The 23,369-nt window shown below is 41.6% G+C and overlaps 1 protein-coding gene and 1 non-coding gene across 2 annotated transcripts; one reads left to right on the top strand and one right to left on the bottom strand.

Annotated features, from left to right (window-relative positions):
• Window positions 1-624: 624 nt before the first annotated feature.
• LOC142521576 (small nucleolar RNA R71) lies at window positions 625-731 on the top strand. Its single transcript, XR_012814282.1, has one exon. It is a non-coding gene; the product is annotated as a small nucleolar RNA R71 (small nucleolar RNA).
• Window positions 732-4,231: 3,500 nt separating this feature from the next.
• Window positions 4,232-5,074, bottom strand: LOC142520244 (putative clathrin assembly protein At1g25240). The gene has a single exon (XM_075623248.1). The coding sequence runs from the start codon at window positions 5,072-5,074 to the stop codon at window positions 4,232-4,234; it is 843 nt and encodes a 280-aa protein (XP_075479363.1).
• Between the last annotated feature and the right edge of the window lie 18,295 nt (window positions 5,075-23,369).

Here is a 23,369-nt window from a genome sequence, read left to right as displayed (position 1 = left end):
CTCAAATTCTGAATGCTATCCTTCGTTTCCTGTTGAAATTTTTGAGTGTTCTCAGCTAAGGCCTTCACAATTTCATCTAGGGACACACCTGAGTTAGAGGCTTGCGCATGTGATGGATGTTTGTGATAATTATGTTGTGGATATCCCTGTTCACCTCCTTGATTCCTATAGCTAAGATTCGGGTGATATTTCCATCCTGGATTGAAGCTATTAGAATATGGATCGTATCGGCGCTGAGGTTGTCCAGGAAATCCGTCGATTGCATTAACTTGTTATGAGGGATCTTCCTGTAGTGTAGGGCACATGTCCGTCGAATGTCCAACCATCGTGCATACCCCACAAGCTTTGGCCTGTTGTACCTGTCCTACAACCAACTTTTCCAAAAGAGATGTCAAAGAATCTAACTTTTGGTCAATAGGATTAGCGCTTATCTCATTGACTTGTCGTGGAGGGTTATCTTGCCTAGTCCCAAATTGTTGTGCATTGGCAACCATGTTGGAGATTAGGGCTCGTGCCTCTTGAGGTGTTTTATTTACCAACACACCTCCACTTGCAGCATCAATCATGTTCCTATCGAAAAGTGAGAGACCCTCGTAGAAATATTGGACTAGGAGCTGTTCTGGAATTTGATGTTGAGGACAACTGGCACATAATTTCTTAAATCTCTCCCAATATTCATATAAAGTCTCCCCTTGCAGCTGTCTAATCCCACAAATGTCCTTCCTAATATTTGCTGCACGTGAAGCTGGGAAGAACTTCTCCAAAAATTGTTGTTTCATATTGTCCCAAGTCGTTATCGTCCCAGAGGGCAAGTATTAGAGCCAATCCTTAGCTTTGTCGGCTAAAGAGAATGGAAAAGCTCGCAATGAGATTTGCTCCTCAGTAATACCTTGTTGTTTCATGGTTGTGCACACAATATAAAACTCTTTCAGATGTTTGTGAGGATCTTCCCCTGCAAGACCACGGAAAGTAGGAAATAAATGAATCAAACCCGATTTTAATTCAAAAGTAGCTTCAGTAGTAGGGAGTTGAATGTATAATGGCTGCTGAATAACATTAGGATTAGCTAATTCCCTGAGGGTTTTTTGAGCTCTTCTGCCATTAATTCTTCGTCACTCTCACTTTTTTCAATGTTAAGATCAAGATCCGACTCTCCTTAAGTGTCAGTTGAATCCAAGGCTACGTTTAAACCAGGAGATGATGATGACGATGGTCGTTTTCCCCGTAGCCTTGCTTCCTTTCTCAATCCTTTCGCTGTCTTCTCGATTTCTGGATTATATTCGAGTTCACCTGTACAAGAACAACGAGGCATAAAAGAAAATTAAATAGCTAAACTCAAATGAAACTAACCTTGCACTGTTCCCCGGCAACGGAGCCAACATTTTGTGTGTTGTCGTTGACCACCAAATTAATTCCTACCCTTTTAAATAAAAACGAGTTTAATGGTGAGTAGGGTCGAATCCACAGAGAACGATAGATTTATTTCTTTTGATAATAAAAATAAAAAAGGGGGATTTCTTTTTATAATTACTAAATAAAATAACCAAAACTAAAATTACCAAGCAAGAAAAATACTGAATCTAGAATTGAAAATTAATCGAAGAAAATAAAGTGAAGAATTTATTATGAGAAACTACTGATTCAAGGGGATTCTACTATTTAAGTATCTCATTGTTCATCGGTTAACCAATCATTTATTCATATTATTGCAAGCAATTAACCTTAGAATAATAGGGATAACAGCTAAAATTCTTGTGTTTTTCTAAATTAATTGACCGAACCCATCATCCAGTCAAAACTTACCAATAATCAACTGGGCACAATAGCGTTCCATATTAATTAAAGATAGCATTCTAGTTTCGTGAAAACAGTTAATCCTAAAATCTAAGAACCGAGATAGCTGCAATTGAAAGATCTAGTTCCGTCGATATAATTATATTACACATGTTATGATAGCACCACACATCTAATCTATTGCTACTCACGTACCAATCGTTCATGAAAATTACGGATCACTGAATTCATGGTTAGCATTAGAAAATCATACATCAAATTAAATTGTCAGATTAATTGACGTATAACATTCATATAATTAAACCATAAATCAACGAATACTTGGACAAACAAGAATAATAAATTAAAGTTCAAAAAAATCTCACAGTGATAAAATTAAAATAGTAAACTATCCCTTGAATCGAAAATAAAACTTAGCCAAGCATGGCTCGATTTGCATTCTCCATGAAATTAAATAAAGAAAAGAAGGGTACTAGAGCAGTGGAGAAAGTAGGAGAGAAAAATCTCTTGAGCCCATTTTCATCTTGTTCTTCACGAGAGTTTGGTTGGAGAAATCTTTATTTTTCCTATAATTTTTTTCCTTCTGCCGCCTCCTTCATCACGTTAGTTTTGTTGGCCAAAAAAGGGAAAATTGGGTCAAAAAAATATCAACGACCAAATAATCTAATAATTATAACCTAATCACTAAAATTAAAATATACTAGAAAATATCTTCCAAGAATATAGAGTTTTTTATGAAAAAACTCTATCTTATATTTCTTCCTTATATAAACATTTCTTATTTCTCACTAGGCAGCCAATGAATCGTCACAAGGCGTGATCATGCCTTATCCAAAAACATCTTCTGAATTTTTCTGCTCCACGTCTTCCGCTAAGATCATATCGACAACTTTAATTGTGATATAAAATCACATTTTTTAGCCCAGATTTATCGTAAGAGCAGGAAACTTCCTTCTACAATAAAATTACAGAAAATTGTGTCAATTAAGCAGGCTGATAGTTGTAAGAATGAGAAATATGACAATAAAAATACAAACTATTATGAGCCTATCATTTCTTCGACACATTGAGATGGTATTTATAGGAAAACATATGGCTTTTCACCTTGCCATTGCCGTCCCCTTGAGCCCCAAGAGAGTTAATAAATATAGTCAACAATCCATCCAAGCACCAAGAGTCACCTAGATTTTCTAAGGGTCATTTCTCGCATAATTAATTTGTCCAAACCCTTAGCTCATTCTTTAGCTCCCTTTTTGGTCTTTTTAGGACATCATAGTTAAGCTTTATTCAGCTGAAAGTTTGAGTCCTTCAGCTGGGGGTTTACTTCTCCAATGACGATTCTTCGATTGATGCGGTTTCGTATAGCATAGCTTCTCGTTGAGCTAATTTCCGAGCTTTAGAGCTACATCCTCGAGTTAAGTTAGCTGAAATTTTAAATTCAAATTTGAGTTTTATAGTTAGAATGAAAGTTTTGAGCTTAGTTTAAACTTAGTTTCGAGTTTTTATTTCTTACATAATTTGTTTCGGAAATTTCGGGTTCTTACAGGCGTGCTATTCTCGAAAGTCAAATATATTGAAATTCATTAACTTAATCAATGTGATTAATTAAGGAAACTACAATTAATTAAAATAATAAAATATGTGTATTACTTTGGTTATTAGAGTAGTGATCACCGAAGCTTTTGAAAGAAGAAAACAAAGAGTCTCCATCGGCCTGCCTTGCTCTCAAAAGGGGTTTGAACTATTTTTCCTCTCTTAATCACAAACTTAAAATATCTTCAATATTTTCTAATGCAAGTTAGAAGAGGAACAAGTAATCCGGTCGTGAACCTGATTCGAAAGTTGAAGAAAAGATTTTCAAGAAAATTGTTCGTAGGTGTTTGTAACAAGAGCAACGTCCACTAATATCAAAGTAGTTGATCCCGAGTGAAAAATTTCAGTAAAGTTATATTACTAAACATTCTATATATGTTTATTTAATTTAAACCATATGAGTGTCCAAAGAAAATTTTGAATGTCAAATAAAAAATTTAAAACTTCAGCTTTGTTTTGGACACGAGAAAAACGATAACTCAACAATAATTTTGATTACTACAAAAGCTATATCGATTGATCCTGGAGTAGTTGGTAAGGTAAAGTTACTTGCACACTATAAAAGATTAAATTTGTTTAAACTATACATGTGTCCAAAGAAATTATTTGAATGTTAAATAAAAATTTTAAAACTTCCACCGCGTTTAGACACGAGAAAACCAATTATCTAACATAAATAACAATGGTAAATTCATAATGTGAGAGGACAGGTGAAAAAATCAATTAATAAATCTCTCATGGACCCAAGAACAAGAATGCCGTTTTCATATCTACACATACATACTAGTCGTCGTTTCTTTTGTCGTCGAAGAGAAGAAACATGCAGATCTATAATTTTAGGTTATTAAAAGGTGATCAAATCTGGCAAATCATGATTGACTTTAACATTTGAATGATTGTAAAAAGGGCTTGCAAATGGATTTTTGTGCACCAAATCTTCTTCAAACTTCTCCCATTTATCAGTGATAACTGTCCGAAATCCATCCCTCACACAAACCTTGTCATTGTCGCCAGCCTTTGAATTCTCTGTAACAGCAACAATGGCTTTCTCGTCTTCCTTTCTTGGAATCCCTTTATCCACGTCACACTTTTCCGAGAACCCCCTAATTATATTCTCGAGTTCTTGAATTCCCTCCTCTGGGACTTTATCGATGAGGGGCGATTCCGATGCATTTACTACCCTGATTTCCTGGCAAAAGTCGAAATACAATGAGAGTTCTTCTCCCTGAAGAGTTGCTTTCTGCACAACTTTGAGAGCCATTATGGCTTCATCCTTGTTTGCGGAATAAATGTTTATCAGAAGAATGGCAATCCCTTTACAAAGCCGGCTGTAAATATCGAAAACCTCGATGATTATTGCATCCATTGCCTCAAGAACAAGAGGGTTCAAGGCTGCTCCGGATTGTGGCTTGATCTGCATTAATAAATCAAACAAGGCCTGCAACTTCTGCAACAAAACCAACTCCTGTTTCATCGTCATCCGATATCCTTTTTCCTCTGTGTGCTGGAATACAAGGGTCGATTTCTGATCAAGAAACGCATAATAAGTGCGTATAAAGGAATTGTAATACCATGTTTTCGCCTGTCCAGAATGTCCATCGTTGAAATTCGAGAGATCAAACGGCAACCTCCCTATTTCTTTGACACATGGAGCCATGCAATTGATCACATTGTGCATAAGGTACATTCCCTTTAGAGCCACAACCCAACTTTTTGTCTTTTCGAGACGATTCGAGACGGACCATAGAAGGGGCTTGAGATTGAAAGGGGAGAGGCGGATCCATCGGCAGACGCGGTCTACGTTGCGTGAGTCGAACGACGATTCGTTGTGGCAGGTGGATTTGATGACAAGGGATTCTATATCAGGGTTGCGGAGGGCGGTTCGTCTAGAAAAGCTCACGAGAAAGAGGCTGTTTTGGTCTTTGAATATGCCGGAAGCCCTCCTCCACAGACTCATGATCTCCTCTTGTCAATGGCCCCTGCAGGCCTCTTTTTCAGATATTTCTCTGCCTCTTTTTGGTTCTTTTTTTTTTTTATGTTAAAATAAAATGGATCTGCTGTTAAAAATAGTGAACATTAATGTCTTTTTGATGCATGTAAATTAAAAGAACACTTGTTTCCAAGGAATTTTTTTAAGATATACAATTATGGAATATTTAAAAATTAAATGCAAATTAAATAATGATTTGAATTAGTCAGTCAATCAGTCAACTTTGTCGAGCTCCAGACACGTACAAATGCCTCATTATTTATGGTCAGCCTACTACCATCCATAGCATGGGAGGCGAATATAACAAATAATCCAATTTGTTTTATGTGCAAATTTTAAATAAATATCAAAACCCTAGTTTCATTTAAACTTTGCTCATTTGCTCATCCAAAGTTAGTTTAAGTTCCCTACTTTATTTAAAATTTTGCAAAATCAAGGTTGAGTTCTAAGGTTGATATCTCCCTGTTCAGTTCACGAGCATAAGGGTTGACTAGAAGGCTTGAGATAAGGATCCAGAGCTTCAATGTTTTCTTTGGTCGACTCATCTAAAGATAATTCCGTCTTAGCACTTATGCTTATTCGACCAGAGACAATGCTCTTACAAACTTGTTGTAGCTTACCCGCAATTTCTGCATTTAAGACAAACTTATGAACTCGGTTTGAAGTATTTCAAGGTGATAACTCGAATGTCTGTGCATTTACATGTTGACGTCAACATTAGTGTTGTCCATATATTGTTAAGAAATCTGTAATAATATTTTAATAAGATTTAATGATAACAATATCAAAAATATAATTTTGACACAAAACATGTTATCTCAATAATCTAGCCTTCTCGGCTTTAGATTCAATTCTATTTTTCAAAAAAACATTCACATGTTTATTATCGACCTTTAAGGTAAAAAACTTTGTAAGTAAAAATAATAACCGTAATTCAAAAGCCAATTTCATTACATAAAATTCTTTTTGTTGATATGCCATCTTACTTTTTCTGCATTTGAGAATCGTGAGAACCCGGAAATTCCGAAGAAGATCATGTAACAAATAATCTCGAAAGTAAACTCAAAACTTTAAGCTAAATTATAAGAACCAATTATAATTTAAAATTTTCAGCTAACATAGCTCGAGGAAGTAGCTCAAAAGCTCGGAGATGAACTCAAAAGGGATCTATGCCATAAGAAAACCACATTAATCGAAGAGTTGTCATCCGAGGAGTAAAACCCCAGCTCATGAACTCAAGATTTCAGCTCAAGTAAGCTCATTTTATTTTGTCCTAAAAGAACAAAAAATGGAGCTAGGAGAAGAGCTAAAGGATTGGACATATTTATGACCATTGAATAAACCAAGAAGTGGAGCTAAAGGGGATAAAATTTTGGACATACTTATTGTGCAAGAGATGATCATTTAGTTAACCAAAGAAGGAGCTAAAGGTTTGGACAAACTTATTATGCAAGAGATGAACATTGAGTTAACCAAGAAAGGGAGCTAAGGGAAGAGCTAGGAGGCTTGGACCAATTTATTGTGCAAGAATTGTCCCTTTGGAAAACCAAGGTGACTCTTGCTGCTTGGACAAAACTTTGACAACAATCAATGCTTTCTTGGGGCTCAAGTGGTTGGCCAAGGCTAGGTTAAGGGACAAATATTATTCTATAAATATGGCATGCATATGATGAAGAATTCACACAAAAAAGCTACAAGAAAAATCGGTTCCCTCCCTCTCCACAAACCACCTCTCGACCGCCGCTAGCAAGAAGGAAGAAGGAAGCCGTGTCTCGAAGAGTTCGTTCTAGGAATTATCGTCAACATTGTGGAAAGATTTCGGTCATCGCCTGTCCGAAATCCACCAAGTTTCGTATGACCAAGTTCTGCAAATTTCAAACTGTAACTTCGAGAACGCAGTAAATGGGTTTTTGTTACTTATTTTCTTTTTTTTTAATCTTCGCATAAAAATAACATGACATGCTTGTATGTGCGTCCTTATTTTCGAAAATCAGTAGTTATGTAATTTAAAATTTCGATCGATGTACGTTATTGATACCCTCATAAGGATCCGGGTCGTCTTTAACCCGGTTTATTAAATGGGAAGCCCAGATCATAGCCAGCTTCTCGGGCATTCCATTTCTTCCCGGGCCATCATCATAGCCCGGGATCTCATGCAAGCTCCCGGGAACTTTCTACTCGGGATACCTCGAGAAGCGCACCATACTCGAGTGTATCGGTATGGGCATTCTTATCTGTCAGAACTACAGGGGTTTGGCGTGTCGGAGAAGCTATCAGAGGTAGGGTGGCTTGACAGAAAGTCAACATCAAAGGTTATGAGTGGTAGGTGTACACGAAAGTCGAAGTAATCATGATATTTCCTCCTATAAATAGCAGGTCACGATCGAAGTCATCTACTTTGCTCATTTTCCTAAACAACACTATAAATTATTGATTTGGTCCGTTGGAGCCCCGTACCCGGCTCACCCATTTTAACGGGATCACATCATTGGCGCCGTCTGTGGGAACTTGAGCTCAAGACGTAGATATGGTTTCCATTCAAAAGTAAGTCCGACCAACTCGACACACAGATCTTATATGTGGATTTCATATGGGCTCAAAGCTCAGCAGCTATCCCTGATTGGCATGAAGATCATTTACTATGCACTCAGTAGCATACAGCTATATTAGTCACCTAATTTAGCTCAACCAAGAGAAGTTTCACTCTACCGGAAATGAATTCGGATTCAATATTTCCAGGTTAGTGATTTGATTTTTAATAAAACTAGTATAGCAGGAGAAGCAAAAAGGTTGAAAGTCCGGGAGGTATAAGGCCCTGGCACATTATCTTAAGTCCGGGAGACACGAAACCCCGGCACATTATCTAAGCCCAGGGCAATACACCCTGGCTCAGGGCTCCGCACCTCGACCACTCTCAAGTCCAGGGACATGCTCCCCGGCCCAAGGCTCCGCACCTTGGTTATTCATAAGCCCAGGGCACTACACCCTGGCTCGGGGCTCCGCACCTCGACCACTCCCAAGTCCCGGGACATGCTCCCCGGCCCAAGGCTCCGCACCTTGGTTATTCATACGCCCAGGGCACTACACCCTGGCTCCGGGCTCCACACCTCGACCACTCCCAAGTCCCGGGACATGCTCCCCGGCCCAAGGCTCCGCACCTTGGTTATTCATAAGCCCAGGGCACTACACCCTGGCTCGGGGCTCCGCACCTCGACCACTCCCAAGTCCCAGGACATGCTCCCCGGCCCAAGGCTCCGCACCTTGGTTATTCATAAGTCCAGGGCACTACACCCTGGCTCGGGGCTCCGCACCTCGACCACTCCCAAGTCCCGGGACATGCTCCCCGGCCCAAGGCTCCGCACCTTGGTTATTCATAAGCCCAGGGCACTACACCCTGGCTCGAGGCTCCGCCCCTCGACCATTCGCAAGTCCCGGGACATGCTCCCCGGCCCAAGGCTCCGCACCTTTGTTATTCATAAGCCCAGGGCACTACACCCTGGCTCGGGGCTCCGCACCTCGACCACTCCCAAGTCGCGGGACATGCTCCCCGGCCCAAGGCTCCGCACCCTGGTTATTCATAAGCCCAGGGCACTACACCCTGGCTCGGGGATCCGCACCTCGACCATTCCCAAGTCCCGGGACATGTTACCCGGCCCAAGGCTTCGCACCTTGGTTATTCATAAGCCCAGGGCACTACACCTTGGCTCGGGGCTCCGCACCTCGACCACTCCCATGTCCCGGGACATGCTCCCCGGCCCAAGGCTCCGCACCTTGGTTATTCATAAGCCCAGGGCACTACACCCTGGCTCTGGGCTCCGCACCTCGACCACTCCCAAGTCCCGGGACATGCTCCCCGGCCCAAGGCTCCGCACCTTGGTTATTCATAAGCCCAGGGCACTACACCCTGGCTCGGGGCTCCGCACCTCGACCACTCCCAAGTCCCGGGACATGCTCCCCGGCCCAAGGCTCCGCACCTTGGTTATTCATAAGCCCAGGGCACTACACCCTGGCTCGGGGCTCCGCACCTCGACCACTCCCAAGTCCCGGGACATGCTCCCCGGCCCAAGGCTCCGCACCTTTGTTATTCATAAGCCCAGGGCACTAAACTCTGGCTCGGGGCTCCGCACCTCGACCACTCCCAAGTCCCGGGACATGCTCTCCGGCCCAAGGCTCCGCACCTTGGTTATTCAAAAGCCCAGGGCACTACACCCTGGCTCGGGGCACCACACCTCGACCAATCTAAATCCCGGTATTTGCTTTCTTGCCCGATTTTCCCATTTTGGTTATATGCACCAATATCCGGGTTTAAGTTTGCTTACATCTGGGTCACTTACTGATTATGAGGCATTTTATTCATTATAAGGATCAAGATCCCGGGTACTCATTTGAAGTTATCGGTTAAATCACAACACTTAGAAAATTTCCTAATTATTTTGTACTCAAGAAATTATATTACTCGGGTCTTTGAAGATTTATTAGGATACGACTGCAAAAATGATAAAGGGAAAATGAAGATTTCATTAAAAAAAAGAAGGCTCGAAGGCCGAGGAATTACAAGAAAGAGCAGGAAAAAGAAGAGAAACGCAAGTACAAATCCTATTCTATGTCCGGGTGCGCGGACCCTGACTGATCTTCTTCGTCCTCAGAGTCTTCTTTCTCCTCCTCCCCGGCCTTTGGAAGTGATGCAATGGCCAGCCTAAAGTCTGGGAAGTTAGACATATCCTTAGGCAAGATCCCGGCCTCTTCAAATTGTTTGCGATATTTGTTGAAACCAGTCTTGAAAAGAGGATAAGCCCGATCCTCAACTGCTACCTTGAATTCTGGGGAGGTGAGGAAGGAGGTCTGAAGTTGCTCCCTCTTTCGCTCAGCCTCAGCCAGAGCCTCCTCCGCGGCATCCGCCAGGGACGTCTGCTCAGTCATACCCTCTGCCAGGGATTTATTCTTGCCTTCAAGAAACGAGACGTGTTCTTGAAGGGATTTCTCCCGGACAAGACTTTCTTGTAAACCATCCCGGGCTACATCCAGGGAGGCGTGAAGGGAAGCCTTGTCTTCTTCATGGAGCCCTTTCAGCCGGGCAATCTCTCCCTGGAGGCGATCGTGGATCTCTCTGGAAGCCCGGACTTGGGGAGCCTGCCGAGTAGCTATGGCAGCTACCTCCTCGAAGACTGATATCAGCATTTTCATGCCCTGTTTTGTAAGAAAGAGGTTAGAAACAAACAAAAAAAAAAAAGAGGAAAGAAGGGTAAGGAAACTTACTGATAGAAGCCTGTTTGAGCCCTCGAGGAACCGAGGACCCGGGGTGGAGCTCTTCAGAAAAGCCTCCTCGGCAGGGATCAACATCTGCCTAATAAGATTCACCCCGAGTGCCGTAGCCCCTGCTGTGAAGATGCTAGCCCGGGTAGGCTGCTCGGATAGGGAGGGCTCTTGGAGTGGCTCCTGAAGGGCCTGTTGGAGGAAAAGGGTGTTGGATTGGCTTGCCCGGGAAGAACCTTGGTCTCCTGCCTGATCATCTTCAACTAGAATCAACTCTGGGCTTGTGGTAGCCTTTCGTTTCCTCTGCCGAAGGGGGATATGATCTTCTTCACCCTCCGGGGAGCAAGGCACCTCCCGTTCTGGCTCAGTATTTGCCCGGGCTAATTCCTTCTCCCGGGCCGCCGTCTCCTCTGGTGCTTGTTTCCTCTTTTCAGCAGCAGCCTTCCGTGCTGCCAGTTTCTTCTCCTCGGCTAGCCGCTCAGCCTCCCACTTTTTTGCTAAAGCTTCTTGCATCTTGTCTGCATTTATGAAAAAACAAAGGGTATCACCTAAGAAACATAAATAAAGAATAGGAAAGACAAGACAAGGAAAAGAGAGTTACCGGGCTGAGAGCCCGAGCCAGCCGCCTCATCAATCGCCCGATCTATGGGGTCTTCAGCCCGGGCACTCAACCCATAGGCAACCAGATTCTCCTGGGAAATAAGGATAGAGGAGGAGTATCTTTTGCCCTCTACCAAGTCTTGGCTCCGGGTATAAAAATCCTCAAATTTGTAGGCCCGGGGAAGGGTGGGTTGTTGAGGAAGGGAAGTAAGAAACTCTGTTAAACAGAAGAGAGGACCCGGGAGTCGAATATAAAAGAATCTTCCTTTCCACCCCTTCTGGGAAGAAGGAATGTCATCAAGGAACCGGGCATTTAGCCGGGCACTGAGGGAGAAGGCCTTATCTCCCAATCTACAAACGAAAAAATAGTGGAGAATAAGGGGAGTGATAAGGAGATTATTCATTTTGAAAAGAATATAGGCCGAGGCCATAATGCGGAAGGAATTCGGATGGAATTGGTTAATGGGCACGCCAAAGAATTCAGCAACCTCGATATAAAACGGAGGGAGGGGAAAACGAAGACCACTTCTGACTTGGTCCCGAAAGAAAGTGGTGTACCCGGGAGGAGGGTTATTGGCTCTATCGGAAAGACCGGGAATCAGAATGGAAAAAGCAGAAGGGATAGACCCCAGAACCCGGAGCTCCTCGTCCTCCTCTGAGCGCAAAGTGCTGCTCATTGAGGAGAACCAAGGAACTCCCGGGGCCTCAATAGAAGGATGGTCAGAAGCACGGGCTTTGCCCTTACCCTTGTCCTTCTTCAGGACCCGTGAAGTGCCCGAAGAAGAAGGTTTAGTTTGGTGGGCTGCAGGCTTTTTAGAAGTTTGAGCAAAACGATGGCGAGGAGGAGAAGGGAGGGAATCGGAGCGCATCGCGATGGACTCATACCCAGATGAGCCTCGCGCATTGGCTCCTGAGGTGGAAGAAGTAGAATTAGACATGGATTATAGAAAAGTAACTTACGAGTTTTTGAAGGGACTAGTTGCAGTGGTACCAGGTCGCCGGAGATAGAGGAGTTTACACGCCGGAAAGCTGAGAAGAAAATTTGCAAGAGCTTCGCCGCAAATTTGAATTTGAAATTAATTTTTTAAAATGAGGAGGGCTAATATATATGGGCGAGGGGAGATCTCTGTCGCTAATCTAGATACACGTGGACGATCAAGATGTCCCTCGTAAATTGTACCGGGCATATGAAAGGACGTGCACGAATGTCAATATGTCAGACTTATCGGATCCTCGGAATATGAAACGATTTTCGGCGGCATAAATGCTAAAGCATGGGTAATAATGACACTCTTTGGACTACCCGATAATACTAAAGACACTATATTCAAAGCCCGGGAGATATGAGGCCCCGACACCATTTATTAAGCCCATGAAAAATAAGGTCCCGGCGCCTCATTCAAAACCCGGGTTGTATCAGACCCCGGTACCCCATTTCTTCTATGGGACATTTGAAGACTCCGATGCTCTTACACACTCTAAATTATGTTTCAACAAAAGTACAAAGTATAACTGATCGGGACAGCGAGTCAAGCTCTAGCCCGACTATTTTGAGGGATGGGTGGTGATACCCCCATAAGGATCCGGGTCGTCTTTAACCCGGTTTATTAAATGGGAAGCCCAGATCATAGCAAGCTTCCCGGGAATTCCATTTCTTCCCGGGCCATCATCATAGCCCGGGCTCTCATGCAAGCTCCCGGGAACTTTCTACTCGGGCTACCTCGTGAAGCGCACCATACTCGAGTGTATCGGTATGGGCATTCTTATCTGTCAGAACTACAGGGGTTTGGCGTGTCAGAGAAGCTATCAGAGGTAGGGTGGCTTGACAGAAAGTCAACATCAAAGGCTATGAGTGGTAGGTGTACACGAAAGTCGAAGTAATCATGATATTTCCTCCTATAAATAGCAGGTCACGATCGAAGTCATCTACTTTGTTCATTTTCCTAAACAACACTATAAATTATTGATTTGGTCCGTTGGAGCCCCGTACCCGGCTCACCCATTTTAACGGGATCACATCAGTTATGTTTTTTCCGGTATCGATATTCTTTGACTCCGCTAAATTCTTTTCAAACTTCTGGTAAGTTCTGTTCGATAAATATGAATTCTGTGATACACTATTATAAATCGGTTTGAAATGGAACAATAATTGTAGTTCTTTCTGGCCCCCATTAGTGGGTATAAAATTATGTTCCGGCCCCCATCAGTGGGTATAAAACTGTGTTCTGTGTGACCCCTATCAGTGGGTATAAAACTGTGTTCTGGCCTCACTCCTTAGAGGACTAACATATTGGGGACAATTTTACCATAGAAATGATATGAGTAACAGTGTTGTGTTTGTTTCTGATTTGCTTCTGATTTTCTCTGAATCGTCGGATAATCATTGCCTCAGTTTTTATTCGGTTCTGTTATGATAAGTCAAAAGCACTAAGTTTTGAAAGTTTGTTAAAGAAATGCTTTAAAGATTAAGTTCTACATGCATATTTGGAAATCAATCGACCCCCACTTGCTGAGTGTTTCCCAAAACACTCACCCCTTACAACTTTCAGGGAAGAATGAAGAGCAAATTAATGAGGAGGAGCAAGAAGCTTTCTGGGGATGGTGATCGAATGACAAGATCAAGAATCAATATTTTTACCTTTTCTTTTGTTTTGCTTCCGCATTATTGTAATGAATTTCTTACTCTGTTGTCATTGTAAAGACAATATTTTGTTATATGAAAAAAACTGGTTTTTGGCCATTTGCTACGAGGCTTAATTGTTTTCAAGTAATTGTTAAGCAATGCCGGATCTCACCGACGCCTCGGTTTCGAGGCAAGACATTTAAGTTGTATCAGAGCCGCCACGTTCATAATCCCGCTGGGATTTTGACAGACAAAATTTGACGAGTCAAATTTTGGCAAAAGCCTAGTACAGTACAAAACATACTCTCATCCTTTCCAAAATTCTTTGAGAAATTCGAATTCTATCTCCTTCAATCGTTCTGCAAAATTCTTACTATCGAAATTTTCACGACAACTTTGATTCCATTTTTGTGCCTTTCTATCCTTTATGCAGTCTTGATATTTTACCTCGATTTATTCTAGAAAATGGCTGCTCCATGGAATCGTGCTCAAGCTGCCCTTCGTATGCGCCAGCTCACGATAGATAATCAAGCTAGGGAAATTGCGACTCTGAAGTCGCAACTTTCTTGAGAAAAACTAGAGAAACAGGAACTTATCGAGGTCAGAAACGTACTTGAGACGGACGTGCAGTGACTCACTCATCATCTGGACTTGGCTGAGAGCCAACTTCTTCAGATACCTATTGATTCAGCGTGTATCGAGCGCCTACCTACACCGAACAGGGACTTGCTAGAGAGAGTGGAGACAGAGAGAGACCGTGCTAATCGAGCTCGTCAGTGTCAAGAAGAGTTTAATATAGAGCAGGAACGTTACATCACCAAACTTCAGAGCACCATGGATAGTCTTCAAGACAAGAATAACTATTTGCATCTAGTGGTAGAGAACATGGAAGAGGAGGAAGCACCGATGGAAATGGTCAACAACGACAGCAATAGCGACGATAGAGAAATGATATACTAGACTATTTTGATATTATGATTGTAATTGTAAGGACCGTGTATCGTATTATCGTAAATCTTATGTGATTATCGATAATTTATGAAATTGTCATGTGATTATGTATTTGATGTATATCATGACAATGAAAATGAGAAAATAAGTATTGGATATGAACTGACGTTGTAAGAGCTCGAGTGGAGAAGTCGGATGCCAATAAGTACAAAACTAATATTTTGTACAGAACATCTGGCGCCCGAGCGGTAGAAAATGACCACCCGAGCGCCAGTGTACCAAAAGTGGGGAAATTGGACAGAACATGTGGCGACCGAGCGGTAGAAGATTATCGCCCGAGCTCCAGTATAGCATATGAGAGTACTCGGACAAAACATGCCGCGCCTGAGCGGTAGTTTTTGACCGCCCGAGCGCGGTGCATTTTAAAATCGGGGACAGAATGTCTCGCGCTCGGGCGCGAGAATTCTACCGCCCGAGCGCCGAAGCATGGAGGATAAGAATAAGTTCTTCTGTTCGTTTTCTTCATTTCCTATTTAGCAACTTCGAGAGAATATGAGAGAAAGTGATTTTTTTATTCGAATCGACTTCGAAACGCTGTCTAAACGCGAAACCAATTATATATTCGGAATCGTCGCGTCGAGGGCTTCTGACTGAGGTAAATTTCTTCTGGTTCCAGCAGCTCTAAATATCAAAGTGCTGGAATAGCATGTATTTGAAGTTGAAATTCCTATATGTAGTAGAGTAACCGACAATAAACTCATATTCGAAGTCGGAATTGAATTATGATATGATTATGATTTGATATGAATTTTTGAAGTTTTAAAAGATATTTGAAACTCATATTAATGATTTTGAATTATGTTATTGATTGGAATGAGTATGTTATTGATGTAGATAAAGTATTATACCGATATCTTCAGGCTACATCAACTGGAAACTAAGAATTGAGGTATGTTGCAACCGGGTAACATAAGACATGTATCTGTATTATATGATATATGTTGGATTGGTTTGATTGATTGGAATGAGAATACATGTCTATATGCCTTATTTGTTGAGTTTATGTTGCATACATGACATTGTGATTGGAATATCGATGTATAAAATAAATGTTTTGTTAACACACATCGTTTGATGCATGCATTGGTACATGACATGCACGTTGAGCTATGATCCTTGGATACCCTGATATGATTTGATTGGATTCTGGGGTTTGTGAACACATTGCTATGTTTGTTATTATATGACCCTTAAAACATAGACATTTGTGGCCCCGACGATTGATATGAGATTTGGGATTTGATGGCGCTTCGTCGACGCTATCATACGAGTATCCCTTATTGAGGCCGGTGTGCCAGCTCGAGCATTGATTTGATAGCGATTCGTTTGATTCTGATATGTGCTCAGTGGATGGGCATTTGACCTGATACCTCCACGACATACATGCATTGCATACCATATATCATTGTTTAGATACTTGTGGTATATATGATGGTTGTTTCATACGGAGCTTTGCTCACCCCCAAGGGGGGCTGTTGTTGTCTTTGTGTGTGGACAATGGCAGGTACTCCAGGATATCAGGAGGCCGGAGAGTGTACTTGTGGAAGGAGTCATCGTTGATTTGAGGTTTCATGGTCTTTCCTTGTATATATGTATATGTATCTATATACCAGGGTATGTCCCGCGGATATGAGTTTGTTTGTATGTATTTGATCTGAATTTTGTGTGGGCTTGGTTTATATTGTGACGTTTTGAGACTAGACTATATTATATACTATTTTTAGTATTATAATTACAGTTGACACGTTTTGGGTTCATTGTAAAGAAATTTTAAACTCGTTTTCCGCTGTAATTAGTTAACCCTAATCAAAGTGCATTGTAATAACGATTAGGAGCTAAGGGCCCCACACAGGATGGTAACAGAGCCTAGCTGGAAATGCTCGATTGAGTTTTGTGTACACTTGAATAGGCACAAATGAAATGTGCGCTTGTGTTTGATCTATTTGTATTACTTGCTCTTACTTGATTTGATTTGAGTAAGTTATTGATGAGATTGATGATATGAGATGATAATGATGTGAAATTGATATGGATTTGTAATATTCATCCTTTGATTGTAGATATATCCCACAAATGAAACTGCAAGTAGCAGTACTAAAAGGATAGTTGGACAATTTGAAGGATTGTCTATGGATGTAGTTATGGCTCAATTCCAGGATTTGAAACCACCGAGGTTCTTTGGCATTGAGAGTGCTGAAAGAGCAGAGGCCTGGTTGAAGGATATTGAGCATTTGTTTAATATTGTTGAATATTCCAAGGCTCGGAGACTGAAACTTTCTTTCTATCAGTTGAGAGACCGAGCTAAATCTTGGTGGCAAGCCGCTGAGATTGGATTGAAAGAGGCCAGGATTGAAGTCACATGGGATGTCTTCAAGGCCCAGTTTTTGGAGCAGTATTCCCCTCCATCCTATTATACTGCTCAGAAGAATGAATTTAATAATCTGCAGCAGGGAACGATGACTGTTGCAGAGTATGCTTCGAAATTTTCTACTCTGTTGAAGTATGCACCTCACGTAGCTGGGAATGCGAAGGCAAAATATAACAGGTTTGTGAATGGATCGCATCCTGCTATATATACTTATGTTGTTTCTGGATTGCCTACCAGCTACGCAGAGGCAGTTGAACGAGCCAAGGCAGTCGAGGCTGGACTTAGGCGAGGAGGTCCACAGTATACTCCTCCACCTCCAGTGTCAGCTCAGCAGCCTACTTTGCGGCCGAGAGGTAAGAAGTTCAAGAAGACTGGTTCTGCTTCTTCGTCTTCTTCGAGTTCTAGTGGATCCCAGAGAGGGAGTCCTGTGATTGCTCAATACTGTAGCCATTGTGGGGGTAAACGTACTATCGAGCAATGTCGATGTATGTTTGGTACTTGTTATCAGTGTGGGCAGGAAGTCCATTTCTCTCGAGTATGTCCGAACAGGGGTACGACTTCTTCCCAACCCCAGCCAGGACTTAGAGGTGGCCCCGGTATGATGAGACCTACTGTTCCTGTTCCATCCTTTCAGCAGCCGAGTGTCCCACAATATCGAGGACCGGGTGGTCAGAGTGCCCAAGTTCCTCCTCAAGTGAGAGTGTACGCCATGACCGAGGATCAGGCGAGAGAAGCTCCTGGTGGCGTGATTGAAGGTATTTGCACACTTTGTGATTATCCTGCACGTGTTTTATTTGATACAGGAGCATCTCATTCATTCATATCTCATGCATTTGTTTCATCTCACGATATTGAGAGTACCCCGTTGTATGATACTTTGTTGATAGCTACGCCAGCAGGGAAGATTATTTTGTCTGAGAAAGTTGTGCATAATTGTGTATATCAATATGAGGATAATGTGGTATTTCTGAATTTGATTGTCCTCCCGATGCACGACTTTGATTGTATTGTTGGCATGGATATCTTGATGACAAATCGAGCTATTGTTGATTGTTGTCATGGAGTGGTTCGATTTCGACTGATTGATGGACCCAAGTGGAATTTTTATGGCAAGGGTTCCCAAGCCAAAATTCCATTGGTATCTTCCTTGGAAATGTCTCGTCTTTTGACTAGCGGAGATGAGGGTTATCTTATCTACGCTATTGATATCTCTAAGAAGGAGTCTTCCTTATCTGAGATTCCTGTTGCGAAAGAATTCCCGGATGTATTTCCTGATGAGATTCTTGATTTTCCGCCTCATCGAGAAGTTGAGTTTAGTATTGATCTTGTGCCGGGGACTGCGCCTATTTCTAAAGCTCCTTATCGCATGGCACCTCTGGAATTGAAAGAATTGAAAGAACAATTACAGGATCTTCTCGATAAGGGATATATTCGACCGAGTGTATCACCTTGGGGAGCTCCGGTCTGATTTGTTCAGAAGAAAGATGGTACTATGCGAATGTGTATCGATTATAGGCAACTGAATCGGGCTACTGTGAAAAACAAGTACCCACTTCCTCGTATTGATGACTTATTTGATCAACTTCAAGGTACTTTTGTATACTCGAAGATTGATCTTCGATCTGGATATCATCAAGTACGAGTTCGAGATGAAGATGTGCCTAAAACTGCTTTTCGTACGAGGTATGGTCATTATGAATTCTTGGTTATGCCTTTCGGTCTCACGAATGCTCCTGCTATTTTTATGGACTTAATGAATCGTGTCTTCCGAGATTATCTTGACCGATTCGTTATCGTCTTTATTGATGATATTCTTGTATATTCGAAATCGAAAAAGGAGCATGCTGAACATTTTAGACTGGTACTTCAAACTCTTCGTACTAGTCATTTATATGCTAAATTGTCCAAATGCGAATTGTGGATGGACAAGGTAGTATTTTTAGGCCACGTCATTTCGAGACATGGCATATCTATTGATCCTACGAAGGTCGAAGCTGTATTGAATTGGCCAAGACCTATGAATGTTCCTGAGATCCGTAGCTTCATGGGTTTAGCTAGATATTATCGTCGTTTTATTGAAGGGTTTTTGAAGATAGCTAAACCTATTACTCAACTGACACAGAAGAATCAGCGATTCATTTGGTCAGATGAATGTGAAGCTAGTTTTCTTGAATTAAAGATGAGATTGACCACATCACCTGTGCTTACTATTCCCTCAGGTACCGGAGGATTTGTGGTGTGTACAGATGCGTTTGGTAAAGGTTTGGGCTGTGTTGTGATGCAACATGGCAAAGTGGTTGCTTATGCGTCTTGTCAATTGAAATCTCATGAAACTCGTTATCTTGTTCATGATCTTGAATTGGCTGCCATTGTGTTTACTTTGAAGATTTGGCGCCATTACTTGTACGGAGAAAAGTTTGTTATATATTCGGACCATAAGAGTCTGAAATATCTCTTTTCTCAATCTGATTTGAATATGAGGCAACGCAGATGGATGGATCTCCTGAAGGATTTTGATTGTGAGATTCAATATCACCCTGGATTGGTGAATGTTACTGCGGATGCCCTTAGTCGGAAAGTTTATGATTCTGTTTTAGCCCTTGTTTGTGTCGCAAAGGTACATGAGGATGTATGTACTTCTGGCTGGACTTTTGACTCGAATTGGAATTCTGTCACTGTCTCAGCATTGCAAATTGAGCCGAACTTGATATCGAAAATACGAAAGGCCCAACGAAGCGATGCTCAGATCCAAAAGTCGAAAGAACTTGTATCTGCAGGACATCAGTCTGGATTCCAAATTTCTTCTGATGGTTCTTTACGACTTAATGGTCGGCTGGTAGTTCCTGATGATTCTGATTTGAAATCTGCCCTTCTTCAAGAAGCACATTGTAGCAAATACAGTATTCACCGTGGAGGTCGAAAGATGTATTTGACATTGAGACCTCAATTCTGGTGGAAACGTATGAAGAAGGACATTGCGGAGTTTATTTCTAAATGTCTTGTCTGCCAGCAAGTGAAAGCCGAGAGAATGAAACCTGGAGGATTACTCCATAGTCTTGAAATCCCGAAATGGAATTGGGAACATATTGCTATGGATTTCGTGACTCATTTACCTCGTTCGCCCAAGGGCTGTGATGCTATTTGGGTTATTATTGATCGGCTTTCGAAATCTGCACATTTCATTCCGTATGAGCGGACTTATCCTTATAAAAGAATGGCCCGTTTATACATCGAGAATATTGTGAGACTGCACGGTGTGCCAGTCTCAATTGTATTAGATCGTGATCTCAGGTTTTCTTCTAAATTCTGGGGTAGTTTTCAGGAAGCGATGGGTACGCGTTTGGCTATGAGTACTGCTTATCATCCTCAAACTGATGGCCAGACTGAGCGTACGATTCAAACGTTGGAAGATATGTTACGTGCGATTGTGATGGATTTTAGAATGGGACGGCAAGATGCCTTACCATTAGTTGAATTTTCTTATAATAATAGTTTCCAAACGAGTATTGGTATGGCACCATTTGAAGCCTTGTATGAGAGACGATGTAGATCACCATTATTCTGGGATGAAATTGGTGAAAGACAATTGACTGGACCTGAAATGATACAGGAAATGAACGATAAGGTTCAGTTGATTCGGCAGCGGATGAAAGCTGCTCAGGATTGTCAAATGAGTTATGCGAACAAACTAAAACGACCCTTGGAATTCCAGAAAGGTGACAGAGTGTTTTTGAAAATATCTCCCTTTAGAGGCACTGTTCGATTCGGCATGCGAGGGAAGTTATCACCTCGATATGTTGGTCCATACGAGATTCTTGATCGAGTTCGTGATCTTGCGTATCGATTGGCATTGCCACCAGCTCTATCTGCCATTCACGATGTGTTTCATGCTTCTATGCTGAGGAAATATGAACCAGATCCATCACATGTACTTGCACCTGACGAGGTTGAACTTGATCATTCTCTTTCCTATATTGAACAACCTGTTCGCATTATGGATCGAAAGGAAAAGATACTGCGAAATAAATCGATTCTGTTGGTTCGAGTACAATGGACACGACATGGGGTGGAGGAATCGACGTGGGAATTGGAAAGCAAGATGCGAGAATCATATCCGCATTTATTTGACACTATTCCACCTGTTCTATTGTATTCGATGTATACTGATCCATTTAGTGATTTTAGTTTTGATATGTACTATAACTTGTGACATATATATATGTTTGCCAATGTTATATATATAGAGATGTTTAAGATTTCGAGGACGAAATCTTTTAAGTGGGAAAGAAATGTAAGGACCGTGTATCATACTATCTTAAATCTTATGTGATTATCGATAATTTATGAAATTGTCATGTGATTATGTATTTGATGTATATCATGACAATGAAAATGAGAAAATAAGTATTGGATATGAATTAACGTTGTAACAGCTCGAGTGGAGAAGCCGGACGCCAATAAGTACAAAACTAAAATTTTGTACAGAACATCTGGCGCCCGAGCGGTAGAAAATGACCGCCCGAGCGCCAGTGTACCAAAAGTGGGGAAATTGGACAGAACATGTGGCGACCGAGCGGTAGAAGATTACCGCCCGAGCGCCAGTATAGCATATGAAAGTACTCGGACAAAACATGCCTCGCCTGAGCGGTAGTTTTTGACTGCCCGAGCGCGGTGCATTTGAAACTCGGGGAAAGAATGTCTCGCGCTCGGGCGCGAGAATTCTACCGCCCGAGCGCCGAAGCGGTGGAGGATCAGAATAAGTTCTTTTATTCGTTTTCTTCATTTCATATTTAGCAACTTCGAGAGAATACGAGAGAAAGTGATTTCTTTTATTCGAATCGACTTCGAAACGCTGTCTAAACGCGAAACCAATTATATATTCGGAATCGTCGCGTCGAGGGCTTCTGACTGAGGTAAATTTCTTCTGGTTCCAGCAGCTCTAAATATCAAAGTGGCTGAATAGCATGTATTTGAAGTCCTATATGTAGTAGAATAACCAACAATAAACTCATATTCGAAGTCGGAATTGAATTATGATATGATTATGATTTGATATGAATTTTTGAAGCTTCAAAAGATATTTGTAACTCATATTAATGATTTTGGATTATGTTATTGATTGGAATGAGTATGTTATTGATGTACATAAAGTATCATACCGATATCTTCAGGCTACATCAACTGGAAACGAAGAATTGAAGTATGTTGCGACCGGGTAACATACGACATGTATCTGTATTTTATAATATATGTTGGATTGATTTGATTGATTGGAATGAGAATACATGTCTATATGCCTTATTTGTTGAGTTTATGTGACATACATGACATTGTGAGTGGAATATCGATGTATAAAAAAAATTTTTTGTTAACACACATCGTTTGATGCATACATCGATACATGACATGCACGTTGAGCTATGATCCTTGGATACCCTGATATGATTTGATTGGATTCTGGGTTTGTGAACACAATGCTATGTTTGGTATTATATGACCCTTAAAACATAGACATTTGCGGCCCCGACGATTGATATGAGATTTGGGATTTGATGGCGCTTCGTCGACGCTTTCATACGAGTATCCCTAATTGAGGCCGGTGTGCCAGCTCGAGCATTGATTTGATAGCGATTCGTTTGATTCTGATATGTGCTCGGTGGATGGGCATTTGACCTGATACCTCCACGACATACATGCATTGCATACCATATATCATTGTTTTGATACTTGTGGTATATATGATGGTTGTTTCTGTAAAGGCCCTCGAACTACTTGCTTGAAAATTTGCGGAAAATTAAAAATTTTCTTTTTAAAAGAACTTAAATGGCCTCATTCATAAAATCACTGGTGAATCAAGTTCAATATTTCAAAATATTGCAGCGGAAGAAAATCAAAGTTTTGCCAACAACAACGATTTAAAAATATCCAACAACTGATAAAAATTGTTTGCGAAGAAAATAACAACTGCTGCTCTGAGGTCCTCGGGTGCCACTACTGCCGACCCAAGCTGGCTCACTGGTCCCCGCCCTCGGCCCTGGCCTCATCAGTACCTACAACAATCAAGTCTAGTGAGCCTAAAGACTCAGCATGCATAAATCGCAGGTAACGAGTAAAAATCTGAATTTAAAATATGCATG

The sequence above is a fragment of the Primulina tabacum genome, chromosome 12 (assembly GCF_025594145.1).
Source record: "Primulina tabacum isolate GXHZ01 chromosome 12, ASM2559414v2, whole genome shotgun sequence".
Taxonomy (NCBI): Eukaryota; Viridiplantae; Streptophyta; class Magnoliopsida; order Lamiales; family Gesneriaceae; genus Primulina; species Primulina tabacum.
The sequence above is the reverse complement of the archived record's forward strand: the minus strand, read 5'-3'. Positions and strand labels throughout refer to the sequence as shown.

Bases quoted from the DNA above. Each gene is read 5' to 3' on its own strand.
- LOC142520244 (XM_075623248.1), bottom strand. From the start codon at position 5,074: ATGTACCTTATGCACAATGTGATCAATTGCATGGCTCCATGTGTCAAA.